Raw genomic sequence first — 17,588 nt, 5'->3', positions numbered from 1 at the left:
CAGCATGGCTTCACCAAGGGCAGATCTTGCCTGACCAATCTGGTGGCCTTCTACGATGAAGTGACGGCATCAGTGGATGGGAGGAGGGCGATGGATGTCATCTATCTGGACTTCTCCAAAGCCTTTGACAGGGTCCCTCATCACATCCTTCTCTCCAAATTGGAGAGGTATGGATTTGAAGGATGGACTGTTCGGTGGGTTAAGAACTGGTTGGCTGGTCTCAGCCAAAGGGTTGTGATAAATGGTTCTATGTCAGGGTGGAGGCCGGTCACGAGTGGTGTCCCCCAAGGCTCAGTCCTGGGACCGGTGCTTTTTAGTGTCTTTATCAATGACATAGACGATGGAATCGAGTGCACCCTCAGCAAGTTTGCAGATGACACCAAGCTGAGCGGTGCAGTCGATACACTGGAAGGAAGGGAAGCCATCCAGAGGGACCTGGACAGGCTGGACAAGTGGGCCCACGAGAACCTAATGAGGTTCAACAAGGCAGGGTGCTGCACTTGGGCCAGGGCAATCCCAGGTATTTATACAACCTGGGGGAAGAAGTACTTGAAAGCAGCCCTGCAGAGAGGGACTTGGGGGTCCTGGTGGACGAGAAGCTGGACATGAGCCAGCAGCGTGCGCTGGTGGCCCGCAGGGCCAACTATGTTCTCGGCTGCATTAAAAGAGGAGTGGTCAGCAGGGAGGGGGAGGTGGTGGTCCCCCTCTACTCGGCTCTTGTGAGGCCCCATCTGGAGTACTGTGTCCAGGCCTGGGGCCCCCAGCACAAGAAGGACGTGGAGCTCTTGGTACGAGTGCAGAGGAGGGCAACAAAGATGATCAGAGGGCTGGAGCACCTCTCCTATGAGGAAAGGTTGAGGGAACTGGGCTTGTTTAGTTTGGAGAAGAGAAGGCTCCGGGGAGACCTCATTGTGGCCTTCCAATACTTGAAGGGAGCCTATAAACAGGAGGGGGATCGATTGTTTGTGAGGGTGGATAGCGATAGGACAAGGGGGAATGGTTTTAAGCTGAGGCAGGGGAGATTTAGGTTAGATATTATGAGTAAGTTTTTCACACAGAGGGTGGTGACGCACTGGAACAGGTTGCCCAGGGAGGTTGTAGATGCCCCGTCCCTGGAGGCATTCAAGGCCAGGCTGGACGTGGCTCTGGGCAGCCTGGTCTAGTGGTTGGCGACCCTGCACTTGGCAGGGGGGTTGAGACTCGATGATCTTTGAGGTCCTTTTCAACCCAAGCCATTCTATGATTCTATGATTCTATGATTCTATGATTCTATAATTCAGATATCCATGAAGCATATTCATAAGTATCTAAAGTAAGAAATAACCAGAAATGTTGGGGAAGATATGTATTTTTGGAAGATATGTAGAATTAAAAGCTATGTTTTTCTGAAGGACAAAAGTTTTATTTATGAGGCAGTTTTGGATTCACAATTCCAGAGAATGAATCAGAAATGAAACTTCTTTATCTCATATTTGCAATTTGAAAATTACTGCATCAATATTATGAAGTTTTCAGAAAAGCTGATAGTCACTCTGAAAGTTATTTGATTGATTTATTCACAGTGAGAACCTTAAATACAAGTGGAAAGTAAGCTCTGTTAACATATTTCCTTGGAAAAGTTATTGAGAGGCTTGAGAAAGGCACCATATTACTAGCACACAAATGCACGTTTCCCCCAAAGTATGCACCCTACAGTTCTCAGATCAAGCTTTAGATTAAGGGATTCCAGGGATTCTGAAAAGAAATATAATTTGAATATGAATTCAAATTATGAATTTATCATAATTCCTTCTATTCAGTTAGATCCTCAGTATATTCATAAAGCAAGTTGAGAATTAATTATCAGTGATACTTCTGAGTTCAGGGATATTTTTGTATTTTATAGACAGCACTTTCTGTCAGTCTTTGCTACCACTAGGGAAACTGCTTTCATTTTGGATGCATTGGATCAAACCTCATGTCTGCAGTGCTGGAGGGCTTAGGGTGGTATCTGGCTGCATGTAGGAGAGTTTAAGATAATTTAAGGAGAATTTAAGTGTTGTTCTTAACGCTGAGCTTCAAGTGCTTGAATATCTTGTTAAACTGCAGCTGAAGAACCTATTGTTCTATTCTATAGATGAATTAACACTTAATGTCCAACCTTAAAGGGGTATTCTGTGGTTGGCACTATAATTTTCTACTCTGTGCAATCTGTTCACCAAGAAAGGTACAGATTGACAGAAATGAAACATTTATAGGTTCCTGATAGTTTTTCACTGTGGTCTGGTCCATTTGAAACTCTGTTGCTTTGCCCACCTTTATGCTGTGTCTTATGATTTGTGCATTGTTCTTAGTACCTATGCAGCTGCACAGGCCATTTTTCCTCCCAGTTACAAAGAAATAGTCACTGTATTCTAACAAGGTTGTCCCTCCATGAAGCAGTTCCTTCATTTGTAGGTAGTTCTGCATCCCCTCCATCTTGACTGGCAGTTGAAAAATAAGCCAAAGTTTATAGACTGCTTCTATTCTCTAAGAAATTTAGTTTCTTCTCAAATCCAACGAGAAAAATTGGCTGTAAAATATTCTGCTTTGTAAATGAGTGTCATGTCCTGCCTATGAAGGGAGGGAGGGATGGCCAGATTTGCAGTTCCCTCTGGTTAGATTGAGGTGAAATGACACTCAAGGCCTGCACATAAGAGGAAAAAACACCACCTTTAATAGGAGATTTCTATAAAACAATTATCCTATATGCATTTGCCCTCCCACAGTTTTACCCATATAAGCAGTGCCATTTTACAGGAAATTCAAGTAACCCTTTTGTTGCTTAGCATCATTAAGAGAAAAAGTGAAAAAGAGAGAAAGAGAAATCACCAATTCTGGATCCACTGTTGAGCCTACTTAGAAATCCCACTTTCCCAGTTCCCACAATACTGGAGGATGTATCTTCTCTCATTGAAGGTTGCTATTATTGCAGTGTTTAAAAAACCAAGCCTTTGTTCATAAACAATCTAGTCATTTCATTAAGTTCTACGATACAAGAGGGAGATACATAAGTTTGTCTTAGTATATAGATCATAACAGAAATGTACATGTCTGTACACATACATGTAATATTTGCATAGACATACGAATATATATCTATACAAATATATATATTTGCAATGCAAGATTAATGTTTTCAGACAAGTAAAACTTGCAGCAGAGTGCTGTTTTCCTGAAGAACAATTTTGGCAACAGTTTGACCTCATTTTCTTTTCTTTTTTTGGCAACATTTCCCTTAGGAAAGACAACCTGTTTGACTTACATTACCCTTGGACCCCTCGTTGCTTACTTGACATTAATTTCTTTAACGGAGGCAATATCACAAGTGAAGTTAAAAATCAAATCTCAGAATAGTGTTGTCTGGATTGATTCTCTGTTTAGACAGCATAATAAGCAGTCACACAGAGCTTCACTCTAGGCACTTCCAAACTCACAACAGTCTTCTCCTTTTGATCCCAAAGGATGAAATTGGAACTCTTCTTCTATTAGGAAATGATTTTAGCTTCCAGCAGTCCATTATAATCGGTATAAATTTCTTACAGGTTTTGTCCTTCAATTTGCCAGGATCTACTGAGTATTTCAGTAAAAGGAATACTTCAAGTTTCATTAGGAACAAAAAGAAAGACAAAAACTTGCCATTAGCTGCACTGTTTTCTAGACTGTACTGAACTGCATGTGCTGGAAAAAAAATCTAAATTATTTGACATACTGTTGCTGTTCAGATCCAAACTTCCCATTACTGCAATAAATAGATGTATGATAATATTTAAATAATATCTTTTCATAGTACCTTCCATGACAGAGGTATGTAGGAATTACTATGATTTTAGAAATGGAAAGCTGGAAAGCAGAGCGAATAATAGGTTTGCTGCAATAGGCTTCTAATTTCAGCAATGAGAACCCAGAGGCTAGTGCAATCTCATTTGTTTAGTTATTTAAAAGTTCACTATAGAGTCTAGGCTAGTTGTCTAGGAGACATGTTCAGTAGAGAATCAGTATTTCATCTTACAGTAGGTGCTGAATTTCCCTCAAAGCCTTGGCTCTTCTCTCTCTTTTCTCTCTCTTCTACTCTGACTGTAGGGGAACCTTAAGCAATAGATGCCTAGGCAATAGGTGCCTTATTTTTAAATAGCTGAAGATAGGCAAGCAGAATGCAACTGAAAATCATTTTGTCATATTCCTTCTTATGGGGGCATTTTCATGGGAAAACTATATCATAGTTGTGAAAAGTCTCTATTTTGCTAAGTTTGGTGGAAATGAGGAGAGGAATGTGAAACTGAGTCACTGTCATATATTTGTTGCAATGTTCTCACAATCAAGTGAAACAAACAACTAATGAGAACCAGTTTTTTTTTTTTTTTTTTTTAATTAGGTCTTGGTAATATTATTGACCTGGTTTCATCTGGGATGGACTTGATTTACATCTTTGTGTCTGGTATGATGCTACTTCGGCTTTGAAAGAAAAACAATATTGATAAAACACTGATGTTTTAGCTATTACTGAGCACTGGCTGCACAGAGTCACAGACATTTCAACTTCGTACTGTATTATTATAAATAATATTATTACTTTCCTTTTCTTTTTCTGTCTTAGTAAATAGTTACTATCTCAACCCACAAGTTTTATTTTGTTTTCCAGTTCTCTCCCTCATCCCACTGTGGTGTTAAACTGCATGCCAGGTTAAGCCACAATGAAGAACTTTATCTTTCTGTAAAAATTATTTTAATTACTGTGGGACAGTAAACCTTTATTCACTTAAGAGAAAATAATTAAATTTAACTACATCCACTCATTTAGATCTAGAAGAAAACTATAACTCCGTGTGATAAGTGAAAGTTGTAAATTTCTTTCTTTTTGAAAGAAAATATATCTTTGAATGAAGACATAAGATGGGGAAGTTGTGAAAAAAGGGAAAACAAAAAAGTTTATTAAAGCTATGAAACCTCAAATATAATCCCTATCTTTAAAGAATATAATAATGGCTATGAATGTATTATTTGCTTGTATATATATATAGGTTATAACCACAAAGGTTGAAGAAGGAGTTCTCCTTTTTAAGGAAATATTAAGTGTGGTGTTACACTATACATAACTGTAAGAACAGTTGGCCTGAAATGTTGAAAACACTGAAACATTCTTAAATGCATTTTATCCCTTCTTATTCCCCTGTACTATGATGTGCTTTGTATATAATAGGCATATTATTCCTATTGTTTTCTGGTATACAAATGTATTATCTAAAATATGCTTTTTTGGTATTGATATAAATTAGTCTAACAAAATCTAAGAAGGATACTATTTTTTTATAGGTCAGCTCAAATACCTTCCTTGTGCCTTCATACACAGCCCCTTAACCTTCTACAGACACTACAGTTGCTTATTCTGCTAAAAGTGGCTTCTGAAGCTGAAGCTCTTCATATATATATCAATGTCTTTGAATACAACTTCATTTAGAACCTGCATTCTTAAAGCCTGATTTGTCCTGAAATGCTTTAAAAATCATATAATAGTGCCTATCGTGGAGGATGGAAAGTGCCAAAAATTAAGAAAGTTAATGCAACCATATTTATCTTTGGTATAGGACTAGTTAAAGACCAGTAAAGAATGAGACTCAGTTGCTTTTCAGTATGGCATTCTGAAAAGCACTTAAGCTCTTGTAGAAATTAGGTAAGACAAGCACGTAACAGGTATTATACTTGTATCTCTCTGTAATGTTCAGTTGTATTATTTAATAGAATACAGCACGCTGTAGAGCTTCTGACCTGTAGTTCTATGCTTGTTTCTCACAAGCTATTCATTGTACTCCAGGAAGTGATAATGAAGGTGTATTGCAATCATGTCATGTGTTCGGAAAAGGCACTGTGAATTACAAAGCTGTGAAATAATAAAACAGTTATGGGTTAGTAGCTGAACAAACTTCTAATTATTGTTAAAACACTTTTTTATTTTAGTAATTTGCTTGATATTTTCAGAAAGATAAAACCAGTCCAAGCTGTATAGTAGTGCAGCTGGGAGCTGATTTTCTCCCACACAGATATACATGAAGGCAGCATCCTTGAGTGTGGTGCTCTTGCACTGATGGCCAACTTAAACTCCACCACACTGTTCTCTCTTCCCCCTCCTCAAAGGAAGAGGAGGGAGAGAAAATAGAATGAGAAAAAAAAAAAGAGTTATGGATAACTTCATTAAAGGGAAAAGAGAAAAACATACAAATGAACAACAAACAAAAACACAAGCACAGGTCGTGTGGAAGCAAGGAGAAGTTCGGCCATGTCTTAGGAAGCAGGGCCTCAGTATGCGTAGTGGTTGTTCAGGAGGACAGACACCTTCATTGAAAGGAAACCTCTTCTCCAGTTTTTACTGCTGTGTGAGATGTCATACAGAATGGAGTATCCCTTTGGCCAGTTTAGGTCAGCTGTTCTGGTAACATCCCCTCCTCACCCCTTGCTCACTCCTAGCCCAGTGGCTGTGCGGGATGGCAAAGTCTTGATGTGCCAGCACTGCTCAGCAACAGATAAAACGCTGGTGTGATATGAATGCTGCTTTAGCTACAAGTACCCAAGCTACGCAGCTGTATATAGGTAGCCATGGGGAAAGTTAACTCCATCCCAGCCAGACCCAGTACACTGGGTAATTGTAAGACTGATTTTAATGAAGAGATAATTATGGCCTATATGTCCTGAATACACAAGGTTATATTCTCTAGGATTTTTCAGTATGAAAACCAGAACTATTTTAGGTGATATTTTATATTAGTAATATTTTATATTAGGTGAAAACAAAAAATAAATTCCACACAATTAACATGAAGCACGTAGGAGTCATAAAACACTTAAGATGAAAAACATCATAGGTTGGATAAATGCCACCAGTTCCTAGTTTTCAGCATTGTTGTTCTTGCACGTTCAGAAAAAACTAGGATAATACAATGAATCCAATGTCACAGGGATTCATCCATTTATATTTATTTATTACTAATCTACCAATCTTTTGCTAACTTTGAGTGTAATCTGTCAACAGAGAGGGCCAGTCAAAGCAGCTTTACCACCAAGTAGAAGTTCACTTTTTGAGAATAAACAGAAAAAAATCTATCAAGTGTCTCATGTGAGGATCTGAGTGTGCTGAAATTGCATTTCACTCAGCATTTCACAGCAACTAAGGTTGATTCCTTCATTCGACCTTTATTTGCTGAGTGACTTTTTTTTTCTTTTGCCAGTAACGATATTCAAGTTTATTATCTGCTTGATAGTCTTTCACCATAATTTAACTGTCATTTTGTGGTTATTTTCTATAAATAACTTCAGAAAAATACAAACCACTCAATAACAAAGAATGAACTGTGGGAATGCACCTTTGGCATTATTTGTTGCAGAGTAATTCCCATGTTGCTGTGAGGTAAATATTGACCATGTCAGCATTTTGTCAGGTATCAGTCCCAAAATTATCAGGTACATTCCAAGTCTCTAGAAGATACTTTGTTTTGTGTGCTGAAGCATCATATTGGAGAAAATATGAAATGTCAGACTTTTGTCTCCAAGGTTTGGTGTCCTATGTAATGTCATAGTTACATGATAGTTTTGCTGTTTCCAAGCAGACATATTTTAATGATGTACACAGGAAGCAGGTTTCTCAGTTTTAGACTAATTAGGCTTGACAGCTTTGCATTTCGAAGTTGTTTATATTGTTTCTCCAAGATAGTTCCTTTTGTTTTGCCAGCTATCTACTATAAACATTTATGTGCTTGTTTATGATCATTAATATCTCTCATTTCATTGCTCCATTAACTGAAGCTACTGTAGAATTATTAAGGTTGTAAGAAGGTTTCAAGAATACTGCAAGAAGATGGAGATGCTGTTTTCCATAGTTATCTAGATTTAGTGTACTTGCATATGTCTGGAGTTTAGTTATTTTCTAATGTAATAAGAATTTATTTTCTCAGTTTTGAACATGTGACTTACCCTAGGCACCTAGTTTAAATGAAATATCTGTCTCAAAGCTCAGCTTCAGTTCTTTTCTCTTCAGCAGAGCATGCAATTACTAGAACATATTTATTTGTTAAGAAGCAATACAGATTGCTAGGGGTTCCCTCTCAGACGCTTTTTTGCCTCTGTGGAGAATGTGGAGATTGTGAGAGTGAGGAACTCCCTCATTTTCATTAAATAATTTTGGGTGTGTAATATTCAACAGAGATTAAGTTTTGCAGAATAGTGCTGCTATTGAAGGTGTTTTGTCTTGCTCTTTGTGGAGTTCATTTTGCAGCACAGATAGCTAATACGCAGGCACCTATTACAGTTGGTACCATTAATTGAGAATAATACTAATTTCCATGGTAATTTTCAAATAAGTATTCTTATAGTTCTTGAATTCTTATAGTTCTTGAATTTTTGAAACAATGTAAAGATTAAATTTTGAAAAAAGTCAATTACTCGTAGTCTTGAAATGTCAAGCAATGATGAAGATGTTAGCAGTAGCAGGCATAAAACAGCAATAATCAGTAATCAGAAAACAACTAAACTGGGAATGAGTTATTAAAAAAACATATACTGAATTTTTAAAAATACAAAAACAAAACCAAAGCAAAACAAAATGAAGTGGGCACACTGCATTTTCATATCCTTCTAAAACACAGTGAACCTCTATAAATATGAGTGCTTGCTTGCAGGCTAACCTATGAATTAATTAGAATTTAATTATAGTGAGAAGTTGAACAAAGCAAGTCCCTTAGCAATCACAATACTTGAATGCCTACTTTTCCACACTAAAACACGGAAAGGAAACAGTTTGTGAAGGAGGCACATATTACAAAAAGTGTAAATTTGTTACTGTATCAATGCTGGTTAAAAGAGGTGAATTAATGGTTTTTGCCAAGAGGGCAACTATAGTAAATAGATTATTTTTACAGTTATATGATTTGCTCTATATTATTTCTAGATATATTATATTCTAGATATATATTATATCTAGATATTATATCTAACCAGAACTTTCAAAAGATCCCACAGCAAGTAGTCAGTTTTAAGTCATTCCCCCGGCATTTCAGTGCTTACTTCAAATAGTCAGCTGCTGAAAGAGTGTCCTGGAGATATCCTGGAGTTGAGAATATCTCTGCAGCCTACGCTGTGCAGTGGGCTGTCCACGTGGCATGTTTGGATTATGCCAGCCTTCTGCCCATCCTTGCCACCTGTCAAAGGTATTGACTCTTCAAACTTAGGCTAGGATATTGAAAGAGTTAGAGCAGCTGTTCCTAGTTGGTCTAGTTGTCTGGCTGTGGATACTTCCTCGGGCAACACGTAGGAAGGAAAATACTGCCAGTACTGGGTTGAATTCTGGGGAAGTTTGGATCTAGATCAAAACTTTATAGCTCAGACCCATTTTTAGCACTGATTTCATACTCGATGGTATCTATTCTATGCTGTTATAACTCCATAAATATAGTCTAAAGGAATGAAAAATCACGGTCAGTTGTTGATAATAAAGATGATGTATCATTACTTGTTGTAATCACAATACAGTGTAGATTATTCATGTTGAAGTAATATAGAGATACAGATCTCTTAAGTATTATGCCCACAGTTCTGGCTGATTCTTAACAGCATTCATATATATATGACTTCTAATAGCTTTTCTAATTGCAAGAACCAAGAAATTATTGATAGCCAATAGAGCATGGCCTTCTCTTTTAACAGAGATACTGGTACAAAGAAATGTAAAAATCAAAGCTGTATTATAAATACAATATAAAATAATAGGGCAGTTATATGAATATTCATATATTGAACTCAGAGAATGGGTAACTTGTTATTCATCATTTTAAAACATGTTTATAGTATACAAATATATTGGTGCTTGGTTTTTTTTGGTGTTGATGAAAATGAATAGTACTTGGGGACCAAGTCTGCCGATTAAAGTGTTATGATACATTACCATGCTTGTACAGAAATGAGCACAGATGGCGGGTCTATTACTTCTCTAGCAAGAAATTCGTCATTTTTTTTTTTTTTTTCCCAGGATTCATATTTGAGCAACACTTGCTCAAGTTGGACTACCTCTGTGGGGATCCTTAAAATGTTTTCTTCCATTACTTGCACATTAGAAGTAAAAGAAACAGAAAGTGATTAATGCTGTATTAAAACTTTATAATGAATGAAGTCTCTCAAACCAAGAGTCTGAGATTTTTATATTTTTCCACCAACTAAACAGAAACATATTTTGCATGTAAATGAAAGTCTACAGGGATGAAGTTTTGTGTATCATGCTCAGATTCCCAATAGAACATTTTGTTCTGACAGATCATTTAGTCCACATTAGAATGTGTGAAGATGTTTTATTTATAAATATTTGTTAATTAAACACAATTATATGTGGAAAATTAAACAGCAGTATATAAGTAAAGTTGTATTTTTTTCTGCAAAGAACATGCTGACTTCAATAAATTTTCTTTTTCTGTAAGAATTAATAAAACAATACTTCATAAGGCTTTGGCAATGCCTTATTACACACTTGAAGAAAGAAAAGAGGTTTTCAACCTGACTTGTGAGCCCATCATTTGACTTTGAGTCTTTTGTAATTGCAATTTTGTAATTACAATTACAAAAGACTCAAAGTCAAACAATGGGTTTTAAAGTCAACTACTCCAATCTGGATCACTTTGAAGGGAAGGCAGATTTAATATGAGTTAAACTTTCCAACATCAGGAAGAAAAATATAACCAGATAGTTTCATTTACTTTAGTCTGTTGTGTGTATTCACATTTGGGAGTTCTGTACTGAGACCTCCATCTTTTAGCAATACATCATGAAAAACATTCTTCAGCATTTATGCTGTGAACTGATACATGAAGATGGTATTGTCAAATTTGGGGAAAGGCTTGCTTGCTTCCAGCTTCCAAAATGGGATTGTATTCTTCTGTTCCAGCCAAATACATATTATTGTTTGTAATTTGTGATATTCTTTTCCATATGTGAAATTTTATTAGATGTGTTGCTGGGTAAAAGCATTCAGAACCTAGAAAATTAATTTTGAGTTCAAATTCTCCCTGAATTCAAAATCAAAAACAAACAAAAAAATGACAAACCTCTTGAAAGATTACAAATATTTCAAAGCTTAAATAACCCAGCACTCCATAATTATGAGGATTTCTGGAGATAGAAGTATCTCCTGTGAGAGTCAAGCTGGGTAATATGGTAGAACATCTAGTAGGCCCAAAGATAAATCCTTTGAAATGAGCAGAGGTTGTACCAGTCCTGGACCCAATGCTTTCTCTGTGATTACTGCAGATGTAATTTTGCTTGTTATTTGTGGACTGCTGGGATCTGTAACAGGCAAAAATGTCAGGAGGATAAGATGAAATGTGTCAGCTGGCACAGAGCAGGGTTTGTGCTGTTTTGAGGGCAAGTGTTGCACTTGTGAATGTTTTAGTCCAGGTGGTACTCTGTTCTACTTAGGAACACAGTTGTGGAGCAGGAGACTGCCGGCAGAGGGAAACAGGCAGGGATTACAAATTCACTTCTTTCAAAGATGGAATGGATTGCACCAGCCGTGGGTGAGAGAAAGGCCAAGAACAAAAAAGAAAATAGAAAGGTGCTAAATGGTTCAGAGCATGTAAGATCAAATAATATGGAGGCTGTTACTCTCAGTACCTAATGATCTGCCTGTTCAATGCTAATACACTCAAAAATGTGGTATTATCAAGCTTTAGTGTGCTGCTTGTCACTACATAATGCACTTGTCATCTTTGCTTCAGCTTCTTACCCTTCCCTATTCTCTACTGCAAAAGCAAACCCCACATCTGAGCAGTCAGCAAAGATGCAGTTTGAACAACTAATATGAGTAGATTTTTTGACAGGCAAGTGACTGAATGGATTCCTTCCTTACAGGAGGGAAAGGTAGCCTAGTAGTTATTGTGTAAAATGCTTACCAAACTCAGTTTCTTAACAAAGTTGTCAGTGCAGGCACAAGAATGGAGGGAAGACAGGGATATTCCCAGACTAGAGCATGCCCACTCATACTGCATATGAGTATGAACATCTGCACTTTGTTTTGCTGTGTTAGTCTAGTAGGAAGGCTGCAGATTTTGTGTTCAGCCCTACACAAAACTTTACTGTGTCACTACATAGGCATAAAAAACTGCCTGCTATAAACCAAAATTCTTTGCTGCAAAGAATGTCAGCCATTGACACGGTCATTGTATTCAACATTGCTATGAATATATATTTTTTAAGTTTATTTCAGATTCCTTGTTTCAGTGAACTACATTAACGTCATTATGACTTCTTGCCTTGATTGTGCAATATTAATATCTATTCCAAATAATAGAATGGCTAGTAAATCAGTGATGGGCTCAGTAAGGGCTTTAGTAACAGGCACATTCTTTTTAGTATTTACCTTTAGCAGGTACAGTGTGCCCTGAATACAACTGACAATACATTTGCTCTAATGAAGAATGAATAATACTGGGATCTTTAACTTGTGACTAATCCTAGGTAATTTTAGTACGTTTTGTGTGAAACCAAATGCTTTAAAGGATTTCAACAAACAAAGACTGCTGGATCTTTGTCCCTTAAAAGTCGGTAAAACCTTTGGAGTGCTTCAGAATTAGTTCACTTTCCAAGTATTGCAGAGACCCTGTCTAGAGTATTGTGTCCAGCCTTTGGGCTCCCAACACAAGAAAAATGCAGAGCGTCTGGGCAGCCTAATCTAGTGGTTGGCAACCCTGCCCATGGTATGCTTTGGAACTTGATAATCTTTAAGGTCTCTTCCAACCTAAGACATTCTATGATCCTATGATTCTATGAACTTGTGGTCTAAAACATATCTTCTTGTAACGTATGTACAAAGGCAAATTGTGCATTCAGATCTATGGAAAATTTAGTTGTTCTGTACAATAATATTATTGTTAATTTGTATCTATGAAGGTGGCCAATATCATTTTAGAGATGGTATCTGGGTCCTTGTATGCTTCTTTAATATACTTGAATATACTGAATCTCACTTAAGGTGATATTTAAGCAAACATTAAAGACAAAATATCATTGCCATGTGACAACCTTGCTTTAATGAACAGCATTTATTATTCAACATTCTCATAGATACAGTTAAGGGAGGAAAACATGTTTGTACTTCTAAAGGAATTTATTTTTCTTTCTTTTTCCTCTTTCCTCTCTTAGTATGTTTTCTTCTCATTTTCTTTCTATATTCATTTCTGTGTGCTAATTCCCACCAACTGCTATTCAGATCATATCCCTCTTCATCCTTTTAGTAATTCCTTTTCCCAATTCCACCTGCCAGAGATATCCATATTAAAACCAATGATGAACATTACATTTCTCTCCTTGAGCATTTTTCATATGCAATGGCCCAAGGGTAAAGAGTCCTTGCCTCTCAGAGTTATACTTCAGAGCTTTCTGCAAACTCAGGTAGCAGGCTAATTTTCCTATGATTGCTTCATATATGTAGCATTTTTCTGTGAAGCTAAGATGATCTGCAACAATTTTCATAAAACTCATATTTTGCAGAATTTGAATATGCTATCTTGCCTATGCTGATATGCAGATCTAATAGGTAAGAATTAGGCATTTCTGTCCTCTGTTCCTAATAGGGTTCTTTCCTTTCTTTTTATCAGTATAACAGCTGGCAAAATAGTTTTAAGACAGAGATATATAAAGCTAACTTCCTGTAGAGCATGCAGACAAAATGTAACATATGGAGGATATTTGCATAATGTACAGTATCTGTGATAAGGCAGCAATTCAGTTTTTCTTGCATAACTTCACTATTACATAAAAAATAGGAAGTTGAAGAATTGCATCTTCATAAGCCTCAGAATTCTTCTAAGTGGTTATTTTTAGTATTGATATTTTGAGTTTTGATATATTAGCATGTTAGAAACACTGTTATACTTACTACATTGATACATACTTAAATGAACATTTATCTGGTTTCCATGGCTTATTTTATGCATATCTGTCTACTAAATAAATGCCAAATGATTTGTGCATAATTTGGCTAATGTCCTGCAAAACATATTCTAGCTGCTTGTGCATTCATAGAAACACTAAGAAACTTCAGATGTAGTTCTGAACATACAATGTGTGTAGAATATGGAGTGATGGAGTGTTTGGTTTTTTTTTTTTTTTTTTTTTTTTGAAACCTGAAATGTTATGGATTTAGGCAGTCACTGTGTAATGTGTATTTAACAAAAACAAAATGGAGATAAAAAATACGCAGAGAGAAATGCTTCTTCCTTCAAAATGTAGATAACTCTTTCCTTGTTAATGTTTGCGGTAAAATTAAAACAATAATAAATAACACAATTTTGTGTGATAAAGTAATTATATTCTACTATATTTCTTTTCTATTAGAAATATGTGCACAAAATTAATGCATCTCATTAAAGTGTAATGTTGGTGCCTTGAGAATTGAGTTAATATGAACTAGAAAAGGAGTGAGAGCAGAATAACTTACATCTTTGTGTGTGTGTTTCTGTGTTCAAATAGCTATACTCATCGTGTGGTTGGCAGTGGAATCAAAGCTCAAACTGGGAATCCAGAAGTAAAAGTGAAAGGAACGGATCCTGTAATAAATCAAATTATTGACAAGCTGAAACACATTATTCAGGTAAGTTGTTTTTATCTATCTCTATATGTAGTATAGAACTAAACTCCAGTGGTGAACATATGAATTTGCTATATGTCATAGGCTAACTTTTAATTCAAGTTATTGCTCCATGTATGTCAACACCAAAAAAACCTCAACCCTGTTTACTCCTCACTTAAGTTATTAAAAATGATGTAGTGAAAAAGTTTGCATATGATAGACGAGTGTAGGAAGTAAGATTGGCAGCTGGGCCATACGCACCTGTGAGTACCAGTTCAGCACTGTATTAAGTCTACAGAAGAACAATAGTATAATTAAAGATATTATAGAGATGTAGGTGCATATATTTAAAAACAATTAAAAGGTAATTTCCCTTATCTCTCTTTTCTGAATCAAGGTCCTTTCTTAACCACTGTTGCTGAGGGGTTTATTGTTTAGAAATCAGATGGAAATACTAGAAAGTTTGAGTAATAGCTTACCTGCTAAAGAAGTTGGTGTTCAGCACCTGATGTACATATGAGTGAGTTACTAAATTTAAGGCTTATAAAGCATTCAATTCCAATATGGTCCTGTAGTACTGTAATTCATTAAAAACATGGCATGTATGTTTTGTTGTACTCATTTGTATCTATATGCACGGAGAGCCATAACTATAGGACAAAATATCTGACTATGTTGAAAGCAACAAAATTTTTGCTGGCAACTCTGTATTTCAGTTAGAAAAAATTTTCTACTATGATCTGAAGACTCAGTGATAAGAACTGCTCTACTGGCATTTCTTGTCATTGACCTGTCTAGTGTAACAACCTCTCATCTGCATTGATGAAAAGGAGAGGCTAAATAGGGAGGGCATGCAAGCTTGGCAGACTTCCCTCTCCATTCTCCTTCTCTACCTCATTCCCCAAGCATGAAAATTAGGAATTAAACAGCTCTGACTTGCCTAGTGCATTTAGTTCCATTTAAAGACTTGCTTTAATTTTGTTTTCCCATCTTGGCAACTTTTAAGTACAGTTTCCAAAATGATTTCTGTAGTTGAAATAAGCAAGCCATCCTAAGATTATTAGTATCTTCATGATGAAGTTTCATGGTTCTTATTTCTCTATTTGTAAAAAAAAATAATTGTTTAATAACAACAAAGGAAATAATGTTAAAATAGGAAAAAAAACATTAAAAAAAAGATTTTCTGTCAGCAGTTGTTTTCTGGGAGAAGTGGCATCCAGATTCCTTTTCTTACGTTAGGAATATAATCATTCCTTTATTTATATCAGAATGATAATCACTATTCCTTCCTCTTAGAAAGAAATATCCCTTTTAGCCCTCCAGCTTTAGCATGCTTATGTCTCTACTTCTTTATTAAAATAGTGCCAAAATGGTAAGAAATTTTGCCTTGAAATAGATGCTGTGGCTTAATTAAGAATTAAAAGTTATTGTGCAAAGAAAAACATTGTAAATCTTACTGGGTAAGATTTCTCTCAAGGTCTTTCATCTGTCAGGAATGCCCACTCTTCCCTCTTTGATATTAAATCTGCGCTGTATAGTTTATTGTGTTGTTTTCCTCTAGAGACCAGGGCTTGTGTTACTTCCTCCTTGGGTAAGGATCTAAAAGAATGGAATAGAATTATTCCATTATAAGGCATTTCATTTTGAGAGCTTATTTGCCCTTGTCCCCAAAGACTGTATGGGATCTTGGAAAGATGGACTTACAGTCTCTATACTGCGAGTCCAACTAACCTGCAAATACATTATCCTTCTATGTGATTGTTTCCTTTCTTGTAGCTCTGAGTATAGAAATAAGGTCAGGGGATAAAAAAGAGCAACAAATACCTTAGAGACCCAATATATACCTGTTTTTCCTCAGATAAAGGGGTTGAAGAATTTACAGAAAAAGCTTTCTTCACTAGCTTTTACTGCCTGGAAAGGGAGGATAGCAAGGGTAAATTAGAGATTCAAATACAAAACCTCACCTTTGTGTCTTTCGTGATATGAAAAGGATGAATCACATATTAAGCTTACAAAGGAAAGATTAAAGAAGGGGAGTTTAATAGATTGTGGTGTCACCTCTCAGGTAGAAGTCCTCCTTCTATATACTTAATTTCTGCACTCTATCCAAGCAGTAATACCACATTACAACAGCTTCAATAGGTAATTTAGTAAAAAAAAAAATCATATTTGTCTTGCTTTTCATAACTAATAATTCCTGCAGTCTGTAAATGTTTCTATACTCTAATTTAGCATTAAGGCTGCCAGCATGATATGTAACCTTCTGTTTCTGTAGGCAACTATAAATACTTTTATATAAATTCCATGTTGCTGTAACCTTGCTTGCTAATAAGTCTGATTTTGTACTTTTACTTTGTTTCATATGGAGCACGAAATGCAGCAATTTTCTGTCTGTATTAGGAAATGTAAATGAGTAGCAATTCAGATTTATATGACTTTTCACATCAGCCTTTAAATATTTCAAGATGAGAGATATCAAAGCAGCACTGCTCTCATGACGCCATGGTAGCGTACGGTCCCTCCTTCTCAATCACACTCAGAGCTCTGTGTACCATTGTAAGTAAAGCCTGATTTTCTTCTGCTTGTATATCCTGTCATGGTACCAAGGCATTTAAGACTGAGTTGTGTACTTGATAGATATCAGTACCCAGCAAAGAATCAGAGGCTTTGCTTCTGGTACGTCTCATGATAAATATTGTGAAAGGCATTGTAATGCAATGTAATCAGTGGTAACATATGACGTTTGTTTGCAGCAGGGATGGGATTCATTTCTGTAATCAGAAATTACATGTAGTTCTAATCCATGGAATTTAGATGTTCATTTGGCCAAATCTGAGGGTACTCTTACGGATACAAATAGTAGGTCTTCAGCCTCACACATTTTCTAAGGAGAAATATTTAGCTGGTACACTGTATCTTCTTGTTTGCTGCATCCTCCTGCTTTTTCAAAGGATATGTTGCACCACAGGGT

The 17,588-nt window shown here is 36.2% G+C and overlaps 1 protein-coding gene across 1 annotated transcript in view; it reads left to right on the top strand.

Moving 5' to 3' along the window:
• The window catches only part of GPC5 (glypican 5), a 361,698-nt gene that overhangs the window by 196,381 nt on the left and 147,729 nt on the right, over positions 1 to 17,588 (top strand). The window contains exon 6 of the mRNA XM_021416707.1: positions 14,518 to 14,638. Within this exon, the coding sequence (XP_021272382.1) occupies positions 14,518 to 14,638 (121 nt within the window). The remainder of the gene's footprint in view (positions 1 to 14,517; positions 14,639 to 17,588) is intronic.

Source organism: Numida meleagris, chromosome 1 (genome assembly GCF_002078875.1).
Source record: "Numida meleagris isolate 19003 breed g44 Domestic line chromosome 1, NumMel1.0, whole genome shotgun sequence".
Lineage (NCBI taxonomy): Eukaryota > Metazoa > Chordata > Aves > Galliformes > Numididae > Numida > Numida meleagris.
This window is presented reverse-complemented; position numbering and strand designations above follow the sequence as displayed.